The sequence below is a fragment of the Mustela putorius genome, unplaced genomic scaffold, assembly GCF_011764305.1.
Source record: "Mustela putorius furo isolate JIRA1106 unplaced genomic scaffold, ASM1176430v1.1 tig00003866_pilon_pilon_pilon, whole genome shotgun sequence".
NCBI lineage: Eukaryota > Metazoa > Chordata > Mammalia > Carnivora > Mustelidae > Mustela > Mustela putorius.
The window spans coordinates 1,180,047-1,193,507 of NW_025422018.1; the positions used below are offsets into that span (position 1 = coordinate 1,180,047).

Genomic DNA, 13,461 nt, shown 5'->3' on the forward strand with positions numbered 1-13,461 from the left:
TCAAAAATGGCAGCATTAGAATATAAGATAATATGATTGAGGCTATCAGTTATTAATTTGAGTCCAGTTAAATAGCTATAATGGAAACTAATTATTTGTGATATATTATTATGTAACATATCTGGCCAGTTAGTGAAAGACAGCCAAGTATTTTGTACATTAGCATCACAGGAACATTTCTTAGGATACAGCATTCTCTCTCTCTCTCTCTCTTTTTTTTTAAAGTACTCTGCATTTACCTTACTTCCAAGACAAAAATAGTCCCATGAAGAAATACACATATTAACTTAATTAAGAGAAATACAGAAAGTAAGTTTAGTTGTAAATAATCAAATTTGCTTGAGATTTTTCAATCTCTTCTTGGTTATTACACCTATCAGAATAGCATTAGGTTTAGAATAAAATAAAACAAAAAAGTGCCACTGAGAATCACTGGTATTTGGGACCACAAAAAGTTAAATGAAATTTTATGCCAAAGACTTTTATCAGTTGGAATACACTAATCTACATAATTGGCTAATTACTTTGAAAATTTATTCTTGAGTATAATTGAATTTAATGGTTAGTTACATGTAATTTTCTATACATATACATCAGTCATGAGTTATTTCTGTACATTTATTTTAAAATCATTTAAAGTTATTTAAATAAAAGACACTTATCTTTAATTTTGTCTACATGTAATAGAACTGTTTTCTAGAATACAACTATATACAAGTTTTAAAAATTAAGGTTTCATTAGTTTTTTTTAAGTAATTAACACTTGTTAAGGATAAGCCACACACTTAGTATTTTGGAGACTCTAGGATTTTGTGAGCCTCATTAATCATGATCAAGTACACCTTGAAAAAAAATCCTATGCCAATGAAAAGAACTATTCAACTATGGTAATAAATCATCAATTCACAAGGAAATGTGGGGCCTCAGTTTTTATAGGTTCATCGGAAAGACCTGCACACCATAAACACATATACTTGGTATTTGGTGTTACTGCTTTTAAAATATGGGGAATGGAAAAAAAAAAAAACCTATCTTCCAAGTAAAAAGATGATTAATCCAAAATTCCAAAGTCTGAGAATCATAGACTCAGTTTCTTAATAACAGGCATGTATCTTTAAGAAGGGCTCTTTGGAAGCCTGATGCATTTGTTCAAACGACAGAGAACAGAAATCTTAAACCAATTTTTCAAAGGTAAAAACACAATCTTTGAAGAGCAATACTTTTTTAAAACTAAACAAATATTTTCTCATGTTTCATTAGGAAAAAAAGAGGCTCTCAAACTGCAGTTTCAAGTTGCAATTTTACATGAAGTTTTCTTTTTTTTTTTTTTAAGATTTTTTATTTACTTTTTGACAGAGATCACAAGTGGGCAGAGGGGCAGGCAAAGAGAGAAGAGGGGAAGCAAGCTCCCCGCCCAGCAGAAAGCCCAACGTAGGGCTCAATCCCAGGACCCTGGGATCATGACCTGAGCTAAGAGCAGAGGCTTTAACCCACTGAGCCACGCAGGCACCCCAAGAAGTTTTTCATTCATAATGATGTTATGTTTCTCCACTCACCTGTTAGGGTCCCACATTCTTCCTATTCCTACAGTGAGATTTCAGAGAATGGCTCCAATTTCTGTACATATCAGTGAGCATTTACTAGAGAGTAAGGCTCAGTACAGCTTCTGTAATGCTGGGAACACCAGGGAAAATGTATGAAACATAACATATAGCAACTTATCCTGCCTCAGCCCACTTCTGGCTGGTTAAAATTGTTACTACTATATGTGTCAATTCAATTATCTAACAGTTCTAAAAGGTATGTGAGTAATATCAGGCATGATATTAGATGCTGAAGAACCTAAGGTCTACTACACTGGGAAAAGAACAATGGAGAAGATCGAAACCCAAAGAAATGTAAAACAGAAACTCTCCCATAAAATAAAGACTTAGCCATCCAACATCCCATCAATAATAAAAATAAATGAAGTATTCGTATGTCATGGTAGAGTGTCTGAATTCTTAGTAGAAGAGTTTCTGACAGTATTCTGTGAAATTAACTCTGATCACTCACACTAAAAATCTCAAACCAGATGCATGATAATCAGCCAGGTTTAGATGGAAGATTTTTATTCTCATTAACCGGTTAACAAATAAAAATGTCAGTAATGCCATGTGATGTAAGGGAATAGAAGGCTATATTCCTCCAGTTTCAATAATTTCCTAATACATATTATTTGTTTTTCCTTCTTCCTACACTTTTCATTTCAAACAAATATGCTTTCATCACATACTTTTCTTCTTGAATCTACTGGAGTTTTCATTGTTTTAAAATTTTTCTATTATAATTATATATGTCCTCAGCTGAGTGGTATGCTAAAACCCCAAAAAGAGAAAAAGTAGAAAAAAAAGGTAGAAACTAGAAACAGGGCCAAGCACAGGAGGTAAATGCTGCTTCCATGCAGACTTATAATTTCAATTAATAAAGAGATATAAATCAAATGAAATATTGAAAAATACTTAATTTTTTGCCAATTTTATATAAAATGCTGACATTCAGATAATGTAAAATATTCTAATATGATGTCATTAGTGACAAACTGGTTATGAAGATTATGAAATCAGAGGATTTAAGATTAAACACTGTACCAAAAAAAAGTTGTTATGTTCTGAGAAAGCTTATTCAATGAAATAAAACTTGGAGGTTTTGAAAAGCAACCTTAAACCCTGTCAAAAGATTACCAATGATGATTTGTAAAGATGAAAGTTTTTCTAAACTGTCAATAATGCATCTGTAATCAATCCTGCTAGAGAAAAGATTGAATTACCCTATTATTTTCCTCTATGAAAAGTACTAAAAAATTGTTTTATTTTAAAAAGTGATCAAAGTGTATGCAAGCATGAAATGTAAGAAAACAGTATTATAGAGATCTGACAATTAATACAAATATAATATTATACTTCTGAATTTGGAAGATGATTATACTATTTGTAAGGTTTCTTAAGTTAATAACTTTTTGTGATTTTTTAATTATAAATAAATAATCACTTTATACATAATTCTTTATTTGTAATTTGGAATTCTTTTTCTTCGAATTCTCTGACTTGTAAGCACTTTAGGCTGCACAGCTCCTGGAGCCACTCCTATTTCAAAACTGAACATCAATCCACAACTTGGAAGGAACAGAAACTAACACAGACACCAGGAAGAAACATCCAGCAGAGGAGACAAGAGTAAGCCAATGACTGAAGCTTAGAATTCTAGAAAGCAGCAGGGGGCTCAGGAACCTGGATTCCTTCCTGATTCTCAGAATGGCCTTTAACTTGAGAAGAAAATGCAGAATACTGTGGTGTAAAGGTGCCAAAGTCACCAAAGGCAAAAGATATCCACTTTTAGGGTAGTAAGATTACTTCTAAACCCTTTCCAGATGGCTCGAGAGGAGACTCTTAGGGCTATAGATGCCCTCTTATCAGAAGGATTAGGAATAGCAATTTCATTTTAACTTGAAATGTCCCAAGAGTACATCCTTGACCATTTGTTTGATGTAAGGTCACAGGATTTCCTCTGATTTTAAGTCACTGATTGATATATCACATCCTTTCAATAAACTATACTCATGCCACTGAGTCGATAATTTTTAGTTTCATTTTCTGTTAAGTAAAATTAAAACTGGAAGAATCTCTCAAAATTACTTGCTTGTGGAATCCTATATTTCTGACATTTTCCAACCTTTTATATTAGTGTTTTCCATATAGAATGTTCAATTTTTAGCCATTTTGACCAAAATGGTCATATATATATATATATATATATATATATATATATAACATACAACGATAGCAATATTTATATATTTTGCAACTAATTTGATTTTTAACACTTTAATTTTTGACTCTTTAAAACATAATCAATTTAACTCCCATAGGGGAAAAAAATAACTTTTTCTGAATGTCTCTTATATAGATTTAAATAATGCTTAACTAAACACATGTGCTTGCAATAACTACAATCTCTATAACAGGTTTAGTGAAATCTATAATGTGCTACCCAGACTAAAGACTAAAGGTCTCATTCTTCCAGTGTTTGGGAGTATGTAGGAACAGCCCCCAGCTGCCAGCCCTCCTCAGGAACTGTCTCTGCTAAAAAGAAAGCCACTTTCTGGGGTAGCCCACAGCAAATGATCCATCAACAAGCAGGAAATAAGGTCTGGCTTGGCCTGCTGGCCCCCAACTAGAGAAATCTCTCAAGAGCCATTTCAGACTCACCTTTCTCTGGAAGTGGACCACAGGTTTTTTTGAGACTTATATATGTAAGCAGCCCAGCTTCTCCATCTGCTTGAAGCCTGCTTTCTTCCCTCACCTTCTACAGGTGTTAATTGAATAACATTCCCTAACAAACTTCTGGTAGGCCAATCTCCATCTCAGAACCTGCTTCCCAAGCACCTTAACTGTGGATAAAACAATTGTTTATTATAATAACTTAAAATATATAGGAACAAAGGTACATAAGAACATCACAGAGGAGCTAGCATGCAGGAAGTTTGCACATGCTCTGGGCCATGATCAGTATGTTTTACAGAGAAGCTGAAGGAATTGGCAGGTCAGTTAAAAGATCCCTGAAGAGATCTACTGTCCTCTACTGAGCTTGGTCAGGATTGCTTCTAGCACTGTAGGAGAGGGAGTCTGGATGACAAATGTTTTCTAGTTATAATTCATCATATGAACACCAAGGCCGAGCAATGGAATCAATTAATTTGACTCTTTCAATGAGTGAGTCAGATCATCCACACAATAATCTAATTTACCATTGAGGTATGTCCATTATGTGGACAGGAAACTCCCAAATGGTGCAAGGACAGCCTATCTCATTTTGATGTGACTCTCAACACAAACTGTCTCAGCAAAGAATGTTTCAAATGTTTCTTTGACCTTTTTATTTCCCATAGTACTCCTGTTTATAAGTAAACAATTGAAAAGTATAAAACATTATAGTGGAAAACCACCATAATTCAAAAAAGTGAGGAAGATCAAGATGTTTATATTCAAGAAGAAATGCATATAATTTTTATGAATAGTCCATTTAATTATGTATGTAGTAATTCATATTAGTAAGAAGAAACCAGGTATAAGGCACAGTTTTGGTATTTCCACATATTTCTAGGTCTATTGCCTGTTCCACACTCTTTGAAGAGATAGCGTAACAATCCCAACAGAATATTTTGGCTATCTACTTTAGCAAGGGTAAAAAACAAACAAACAAACCAAAAAAAACCCACTAAATCTGAAGGCTGGAATGTCATCTGATGACAGACTTTATTGAATGGACAAATCAGTTCAGTATATATTTTACTACAGGATCAAAGTAGGAAGTCACTGTTAAACAAATTCTCAAACTAGTCTTTTCTGTTTTTGCCAACATGTATGTGTGTGTATATTTCTCTAGATAGATAGATAAATAGATATAATATATATCTAGAGTCTATCTGCCTGGGTATAAGCACATTATAATCTAAAGGTATATCTGAATTTCTATTCTTCTGTAAGTTAAAAATAAGCCTTAGAAACCAATTTAGACAAACACCCTATAGTGTTACATCATATCTTTGACTTTTGTGTAGACTGCAGGCATGACCATCATTCTCTGTGTCTATTAAAGTAGGGAAGTACCTGGGTGGCGCAGTCAGTTATGTATCCAACTCTTGGTTTCAGCTCAGGTCATGATCCCAGAGTGGGGAGAAAGAGCCCCACATCAGGCTCCACACTAAGTGTGGAGCCTGCTTGGGATTCTCTCCCTCTCCCTCCACCCCTCCTCCCGCCAACTCATGCACACACAAAATCATTCTCTCAAAAAAGAAAAACAAAAAACTAAAGTACAAGTCCTAAAGAAACCATATAATCACCACATATATGTATTTAGATGAACAAGACAGCCTGCATAAGCAAAATAATGAGACACATAAGGACTAGTATACATTTTGGAAAGAAATTCCCAGTGGGTTCAGCTAATTACTACTTTAAAGCAACTGCCTATATTCAGATGCCAACTGAAAGACTAAACCCGGGGCTATGTCCATATTATTTGCCTCTTTAACACCACAGACAACGTGTCTATGATGGCACTCGCAGCAGGACATCAAATATTCAGCAAAGAATGATTTTGAGGAAATACAGTGGCTTTGGGGGGAAAAAACTGAGGAGTAAAATCTCAGAATGTTTTTTCTTTAGGCTATTTTGTACTTGTGAATGAAAAGCCCACTGTCTTATGCCCTCCCTCAACACACACACGCACACAAACACACATACACGCACACTTCATACTGATGAAATTATTGCCAAACCATGATGATTGTGGTTTCTGAAAGTCAGATGTTGTCTTGACTCATGACTAATTGAGATGACTAAAATAAATTTAGACAAACACTTTACACTATAAAATGAAAAAGAAAAGCTTTTTATATATGTTCCTCTAAGCCAAGTGTATGTGTGGAATATGCATGGATCAAGAGAGAAACTTTTCCACAAAGTAGCCTTTAATTTTCACTTTACTTCAAAACAAGAATGAGACTCTCTCATGCAGAAAAGGGGAGAAGGACATTTGAAGCAGATGGAACAGGGAATGTAATACACAGAAATGCAAAAGAGCAATGGACATACAAGGAACAGCACATTGGCTCTTCCAAAGGCCATAGCTCTGATCCAGCAATCACATACATTCTCTGTCATCATCTGTTGTCTGCAGCATATGCACCCCTGTGCTTGGCATGTGCCCCTACAAACACTCAGGTCAACCTTTCACCAAGACCAATCTATCATGCATAGCAGCTCAAACCTGATGCTGAACTCCAAAGACAAAATCTCAGAGGGAAGTTTCAAAGATGAATTAAGAAAAATATATCAGGGGTGGCTGAGTGGCTCAGCCAGTTAAGCCTCTGCTTTCAGCTCAGGTCATGATCCCAGGGTCCTGGGCCTGAACCCAGCATTGGGCTCCCAGCTCAGTGGAGAGTCTGCTTCTCCCTCTGCCACTCCCTCCTACTCATGCTTCCTCTCTCTTTCTCTCTTTCTCAAATAAAATATTTTTTAAAAAGAAAGAAAAATATATCAAACATTCTAAATTAATGAGTGCTACAGACTATAGCAAAATGGAAAAAACATTTCTGTATTTCATATTTCCTATTTGAAGTTCCCCAACATAACCCTGTTTTGTTGTACCTTGCTGCCTTTCTGTAACCTGTTTCCTCTGGAAAACTGTTCCTCTCCATGCTTCTACCCAGTCAGATGTAATTTTCTTTTTATGCCTAACTCAAAATGTTACCTGCTCTGTAAAACCTTTCTCCAATCCTGTTCTTTAATGTTTGAACGACCTAGACATCACTTTATATGTTTATTGTGATTTGTAATACTAGTTTTCAATTTTTCCCTCATCCTGCCCCTCATTCTCTCCTCTGCCCCAAATTATGACATTCTAAAGGACAGAGAGTGTGATTTATTCTTTTTCTATCTCTTGTACTTGGTATAGTACTTTACAAACAGAAGGTTCCCAGTAGATGTATGACAGATAAATAATTTCTAGACTTGTACTTGTTGTTGTGGTTTCTTTTACTTAAATTTTAAAAAACAGGTATCTCACTTGGTAAGGATGATAGTGCTGGCTGACATAGAACACCTCACCTGCTGCTCCAACAAGGATTAATTTATGAATGATTGGACTTAATTCTCTAATTAAGAGCTAGCAGAAGTCTCTGAAATTCCACAAGGAGTGCCATTGGAATCACATTTTTGCACTATGGACATGGAGTCAAAGTTCACTCTCACCTGTATCACTTAACATCCCTCTGGATGACAGGACAGAGCTGTAGTCTTAATTTCACCATATATTACTTCAGAAAATATATTTATAGTTTAAATGGTTCATATAACCTCCTCAAAATTGCATACAAAGACAAACACATACATTTAAAAAAAACAAAAACAAAACAAGAGAAAACAAAAACCTCTTTGCTCTTCAAGTTATTTAAAGACCCTACCTCAATAGTAATTCAGTTTCAGAACATAAGCTGGCTCCATTAAAAATTATCAGAACAATAAAGTATCTTCTCTTTCTCAATTAGGAAATCTCTCCCTGTAACATGAAGAGAAACAAGTCCAGGGATTATAAGTCCAGGGATAAATAATATATCCCACCAAATAAACAAACAAACAAACAAAACATGTGAGTAGATACCAAGTCTCTCAGCTAAAAATTATTTTAACTGAAATGTACAGATTGACCATTCCAGGATCAATGGCATCCCTGAATAGTCAACTATCAAAAGCAGGCCATGTTTCATCTTTAAGGCTAGGTATCATGAATTTTAAAGTAAGAAGAAAAACAATCATGGATAGATGTATGTCTCATATAAATGAGGGGATGTGTGGGGGCTGTGTGGAGAAGGAGTATCCGAATCGGGGTAACATCTGCCTGGAAAATGGATCTTTCTTGCTGAACTTTACAGGCTGTGCAGTGTGTAGTAAGCGGGATTTTATGCTGATCACCAACAAATCTTTGAAAGAGGAAGATGGAGAAGAAATAGTTACCTATGATCATCTGTGTAAGAATTGTCATCATGTAATAGCCAGGCACGAGTACACAATCAGTATCATGGATGAATTTCAGGAGTATACCATGCTCTGTCTGTTATGTGGCAAAGCTGAAGATACTATCAGTATTCTCCCCAGTGACCCTCGACAAATGACTCTGTTATTCTAAGGATCATGCTTCTAAAATGGCAGCTTCTAAAATGGCAGCTAGTCTATCTAAGAACTACATATGATACATCTGCCATTACACCAAAAGCTATCCATAAAGAACAATGCAGTATAATACATGGGCACTCTTCTCACCAAATTTTGGTGAGAAAAAAAAGTCAGCTCATAGAAAGAAATTTGTCATTAAGTCATAGACACTAACTCAAAATTCAATGGGAATTCTGAAAAAGAAGCTGATCAGTCCAGAGAGAAAGGCTCTGAGGATGATAGAACAGGGTCTGAGTTCAACCTTGATAAATGCAGAAAGTTTAAGAATTAAGTAAGAAAGGAAGAGAAGCATGCCTTCCAGGCAGAGTAGATAACTTGTGCAGTAAGTTAGCACACACAGCTATGTTCTTATTGGCTAGAAATGAGTGACAAAGTTAAAAATAACATTGGGGGGACTAGTGGTGTGAATATATACCCAGATCCTGTGATTGAGGTTAGATTTTATGTTCCTCCAGGTTTCCCTTCCAAATGGAAATGTGTTTTCACTTTATATGAAAGGGAAAGAAATGCTTTGATAGATGACACTCTTAGAGAGATGTCAAGGCTTCAGACAACAACATCGAATACCATCTAGTTCTCTTGATATCTTGTACCCTGGTTTCTTTGCTTCCTTCATGTTAAATTACTATGGACATTTGCATGAAAAGGGGACCTTTGTTCCTCAGAGTTCATCTGCTCCAGTAGCCATTTACTCCTCACTTCATTGTCACTCTTCTTCTCAGCAAAGAGAGGGTGACAACTCAAAGTACAGAACAGTAGCAAGGGCACACATACTCCCAAGGACCAGAGACTCTGTTGTCATGTAAATCAGCTAATAAATAAAAGGGAAGAGAAGCACAGAGAAAAGATTTTTAGAAGCAACTAAATAAAATGGTTTCCATGGGGGCAAGAGTGGCTCTTTAATATTTATCAGTGTCACTGAGTCCTTTTTGCAACAGTAATTCATCATCATAAATAAAGCCTATTTCCATAAAGTTTCTTGGGTATTGCATCACAGTAAGGGTACTCCCCTAAAAAAAGCCACTAGTAATGGCTCTCCTGGTTTCAAAATGCTAGATTCCTGCTGATGGAGAAGATGAACAAAACAAAAGACGATAGATGCAAACAGAAACATAACTTTTTCACAAGAAGAACTCAAGTTGAGCTGTGGAACATAATAAGGACACTTAATCTTTAAAATGGAAACTTAAAATCACACTAACCCTGGATGTCATGGATTTATAGGAAACCAGACCCATATGGACAAAATGGTAAAGACTGAAATTTGATCCATTTCACTGAAATTCTCTTCGTACAACATGAATTTCATTATACTGAAATGTGCAGCAAGGAAACATGCACAACAGACTGTGAGAAAACGTTTGCTTATCTCTTTTCAAAGTGTTTAATGTGTTATGGATAAGAGAAAAGCGTCTTAAAAAGTTGCTGTCAGCGGCTACCCATTGACTGACAGATCCTTTAGCAAAAGCTGAAGGAGTGAGTAACCCTGGAAGCAGTTCATGCATGCATGCAGCAGCGTCAGTTTTAAGTGAGACCTGGGTCCATTTCACCCACTGAACTCCTTCTAATGGTAAACAATTTCACCATTGTATAATAAAAGAACCACTAAGGGAACCTAAAAACTATTGAGAAGACAAAGGAAGCTGAAAAAACAAGGCTAAGCGCTTTAAAGTTATATAAGGCACCCTTTCCTTCAGAAAGGAGCTCAACTTCTCTCTGAGTCAAAGAATCTAGACAAGATGGAAAATAAAGACCATTATCTTACCTTTAGAGTCAGTGAGAGAGCAACAAGAGGAAATTAAAAACCAAAAGAAGTTTTTGTGTGCTATTGTTTGGGTTCCTCCCGCCCTCCATTATTGCCCACCATTGTATGGCCCTGCATAGTGTAGGATGGCATTCAACAGGGAGATGTAACTTGAAACAAGTGTGCCCCAGCCAGCTGCCTTCCAGAGTCACCTTTAAGGCAAAGAACTACAAAATCAGAAATCCCTTCAGAGACTCTCCTTCACTGCTTTAAATTTACACTGAGAGAGCCCCATAATTAAAGAGTGATAATTAAGAAAAAATAGGGCAATGCCAGATTCATTTGGAACCTAAAATAATTTGTTTCCGTATCATCTTGCTTTATCCAAGGTCTTCCATCATTAGTTTAGCCCTTGTAATCAAAAGATAACACATTTTTATGTCTCAAATCCAAAAGAACTAAAACTGGATTTATGGTCATTATCCATCAAATTTTTTTCTCCCCTGTTCTCTTGCTCAAGAAACCATTACCTTGACCATTACCAATCACCTAGAACAAAACCCCTAGTTCCTTCTCACCCAGTCAATTACTGATTCTTATTCATTCTTCTGCTTTAGAATCTCTTTCAGAATGAAATGTGGAAATGCCACACACACACCTTCACACACAGTTTATGCCCTAATTAATTACTGAGAGCTCATCTACACCATTGAAACAACACAGTCACTTACTTTTATCCCCCAGATTTATTCCTAGCTAATAAATCCTGCACATGTTACCAAGGTACTTGTTCAAAATTTCCCACAGTCACTTCCCACTACCTACACTATAAAATGGAGTATTCGATCCTCATCTGATAGTCCATTCTCATATCCTACCCTCACACAGCTCCTCTGCACCAGCCATACTAAACTACTACTTGTTCCTTGAACTTGACTTGCTCTCTCTTATCTCCCTATACAATTGCATAATTGATCTCCCATTCTCCCCTAACCCTAACCCTACATGCCAATCAAGTATCATATGAAACATATTCTCTTCTATGATGTCCTTCCTGATGTAGTCAGGACTCTCTCTTTCATCATCTCACTGTACCTTTGTGTCCTGTACTTCATAATGCTAAAAACAAAGACTCAGTCCACAAATAAATGGGCATTTGTTGTAAGAAGAGGAATATAAAAAGAAAGAGGGGCCCCAAAGGAATGCCAGAATACTGGTCAGGCTTCAAGGAGACAGCATTTGCTGTCCAGGAAAGAGAACAGCACTGAGAACCCAGGGCAGCTCCTTGACTTGTCATCTCTTCATCCCCAGAAACAAGAATATATTAAAGCCCTTTCTTCATATCCTGTCTTTATTATACCACAGTATATTCCAGCTTCTGTTCCCATTAACAATGGCCTTACCTCTTCTATATACTGAGTTCAAACTATTTGGAAAAGAATAACTAACTTATCAATGCAATTAGGCACCATGATCTCTACTGAGGACTTCTTTCCTACCACCCTGCCCCACAGGATACTTTCCAGCTTGTAGATATGCTGTTAGGGGTAGTTCAAGCCAGCTGAAGCCAGAGTTGCAAATCCAGTGGACAGCAGCATGGGATCCATGGTGAACAAATCTCATAAAGGGGCTGTGGAGTGACAGCATTCTGAGACTAGCCATATCCAATATAACCTCGTATATAGTTTACAAGAAACTTACCACACTGTGACTTAACACACTTATTATTACACTTGCTTGCTTGACTGCATGATATCTTCCTAAAAGATTGTGAGCTCTTTGTGAAAATTCTTATCCTCTATGCTCCAAATCTACTCTAAGAATATAGCAGGTACATAATAAATGTTTGTTGAATAAATGAATGATTTAAGGATGTTAAATGTTAAAGAATTTTATTTTGACATATTTGACATTGACATTTTATTAATAAGATTGTTTTAAGTGTCTGCTTTTATACCCCATTAGCTGAAGCATGTTATCCAAACCTGCATTGTAAATCTCCTGGATTACTATCGAGTGGAAACTCCCTTAAGTCACAGGCACAGAAACCCTACACCAAAAACAGCAGTTCCAGTCAGCCTGGAAGATGATGAAATCATAGACTATCAGGGCTGGAAAGGATCTGAGATCCATGTCCTCAACCTCTATCCATCAGTACACACACAGCAGGTATTATTTACATGAGGAACACACTTCTCCATAGGTAAAAGGGACCACAAGCTCTCCTCAGTTCACTGTACGTACAACACAAGTCCACTTCTTTCTTTCCCATAGATCCTTTTCACAGTTGACACACTTGATAATGCCTTGAGATCAGGAAACTTACGCCTTTAGAAGATAAATTGTTTGTTCAAGGTCATGCAGCTCTCTAATGGCAAAGCAAGATTCCAGTCCTCTTCATCTGGCCATCATTCTTTACTAGTTCTCCGTTTAGCATTCCTCAGTGCCAAAGGCCCAAACTAATGTTTTAGTCTAATATTCTAATGCAAATGTCCAACTTAACCCTTTGTCACCAGACACAGGGCAAACATAAGTGTACACAGAGAATTCAGCAAATTGCATTTAAGGGAAAACACCCATTTGCATATAATGTAGAGGCAAGGGCAAGAGCAGAGACATTGGAAAAAGTACAACTCTAAGAAATTCGTATAATTCAGTGAATTAGTCATTCAGTAAATTGACTTCTGGCAAACTGACCTACAACCACTACCTAAATACACAGCTGTCAAACACACATAGTTATAGCTATGAGCTAACTCAGAAGTCTCCAATAAGCCATTATCTGTTCATATAAAATAGTGCATGATACAAAGCGCAATAATTGTTCTTTCCCAACCTAGTTAACATTCAGTTGTTTTATAATATAAAAAATACCAGATATCCAATTAATTTAAGCCCATTGTTTTCCAGGCTTTTAAGTTACAAATTAGCAAGTTTCTGCTA

General features: G+C 36.2%; 1 protein-coding gene across 1 annotated transcript; it reads left to right on the top strand.

Annotated features, from left to right (window-relative positions):
* The first annotated feature begins 8,388 nt into the window (after positions 1–8,388).
* LOC101691011 (protein Churchill) lies at positions 8,389–8,727 on the top strand. The gene has a single exon (XM_045066438.1). It carries the CDS (start codon positions 8,389–8,391, stop codon positions 8,725–8,727), a length of 339 nt encoding a protein of 112 aa, XP_044922373.1.
* The last annotated feature ends 4,734 nt before the right edge of the window (positions 8,728–13,461 follow it).

Coding starts and splice junctions, on each gene's coding strand:
- LOC101691011 (XM_045066438.1), top strand. CDS start 8,389: ATGTGTGGGGGCTGTGTGGAGAAGGAGTATCCGAATCGGGGTAACATC.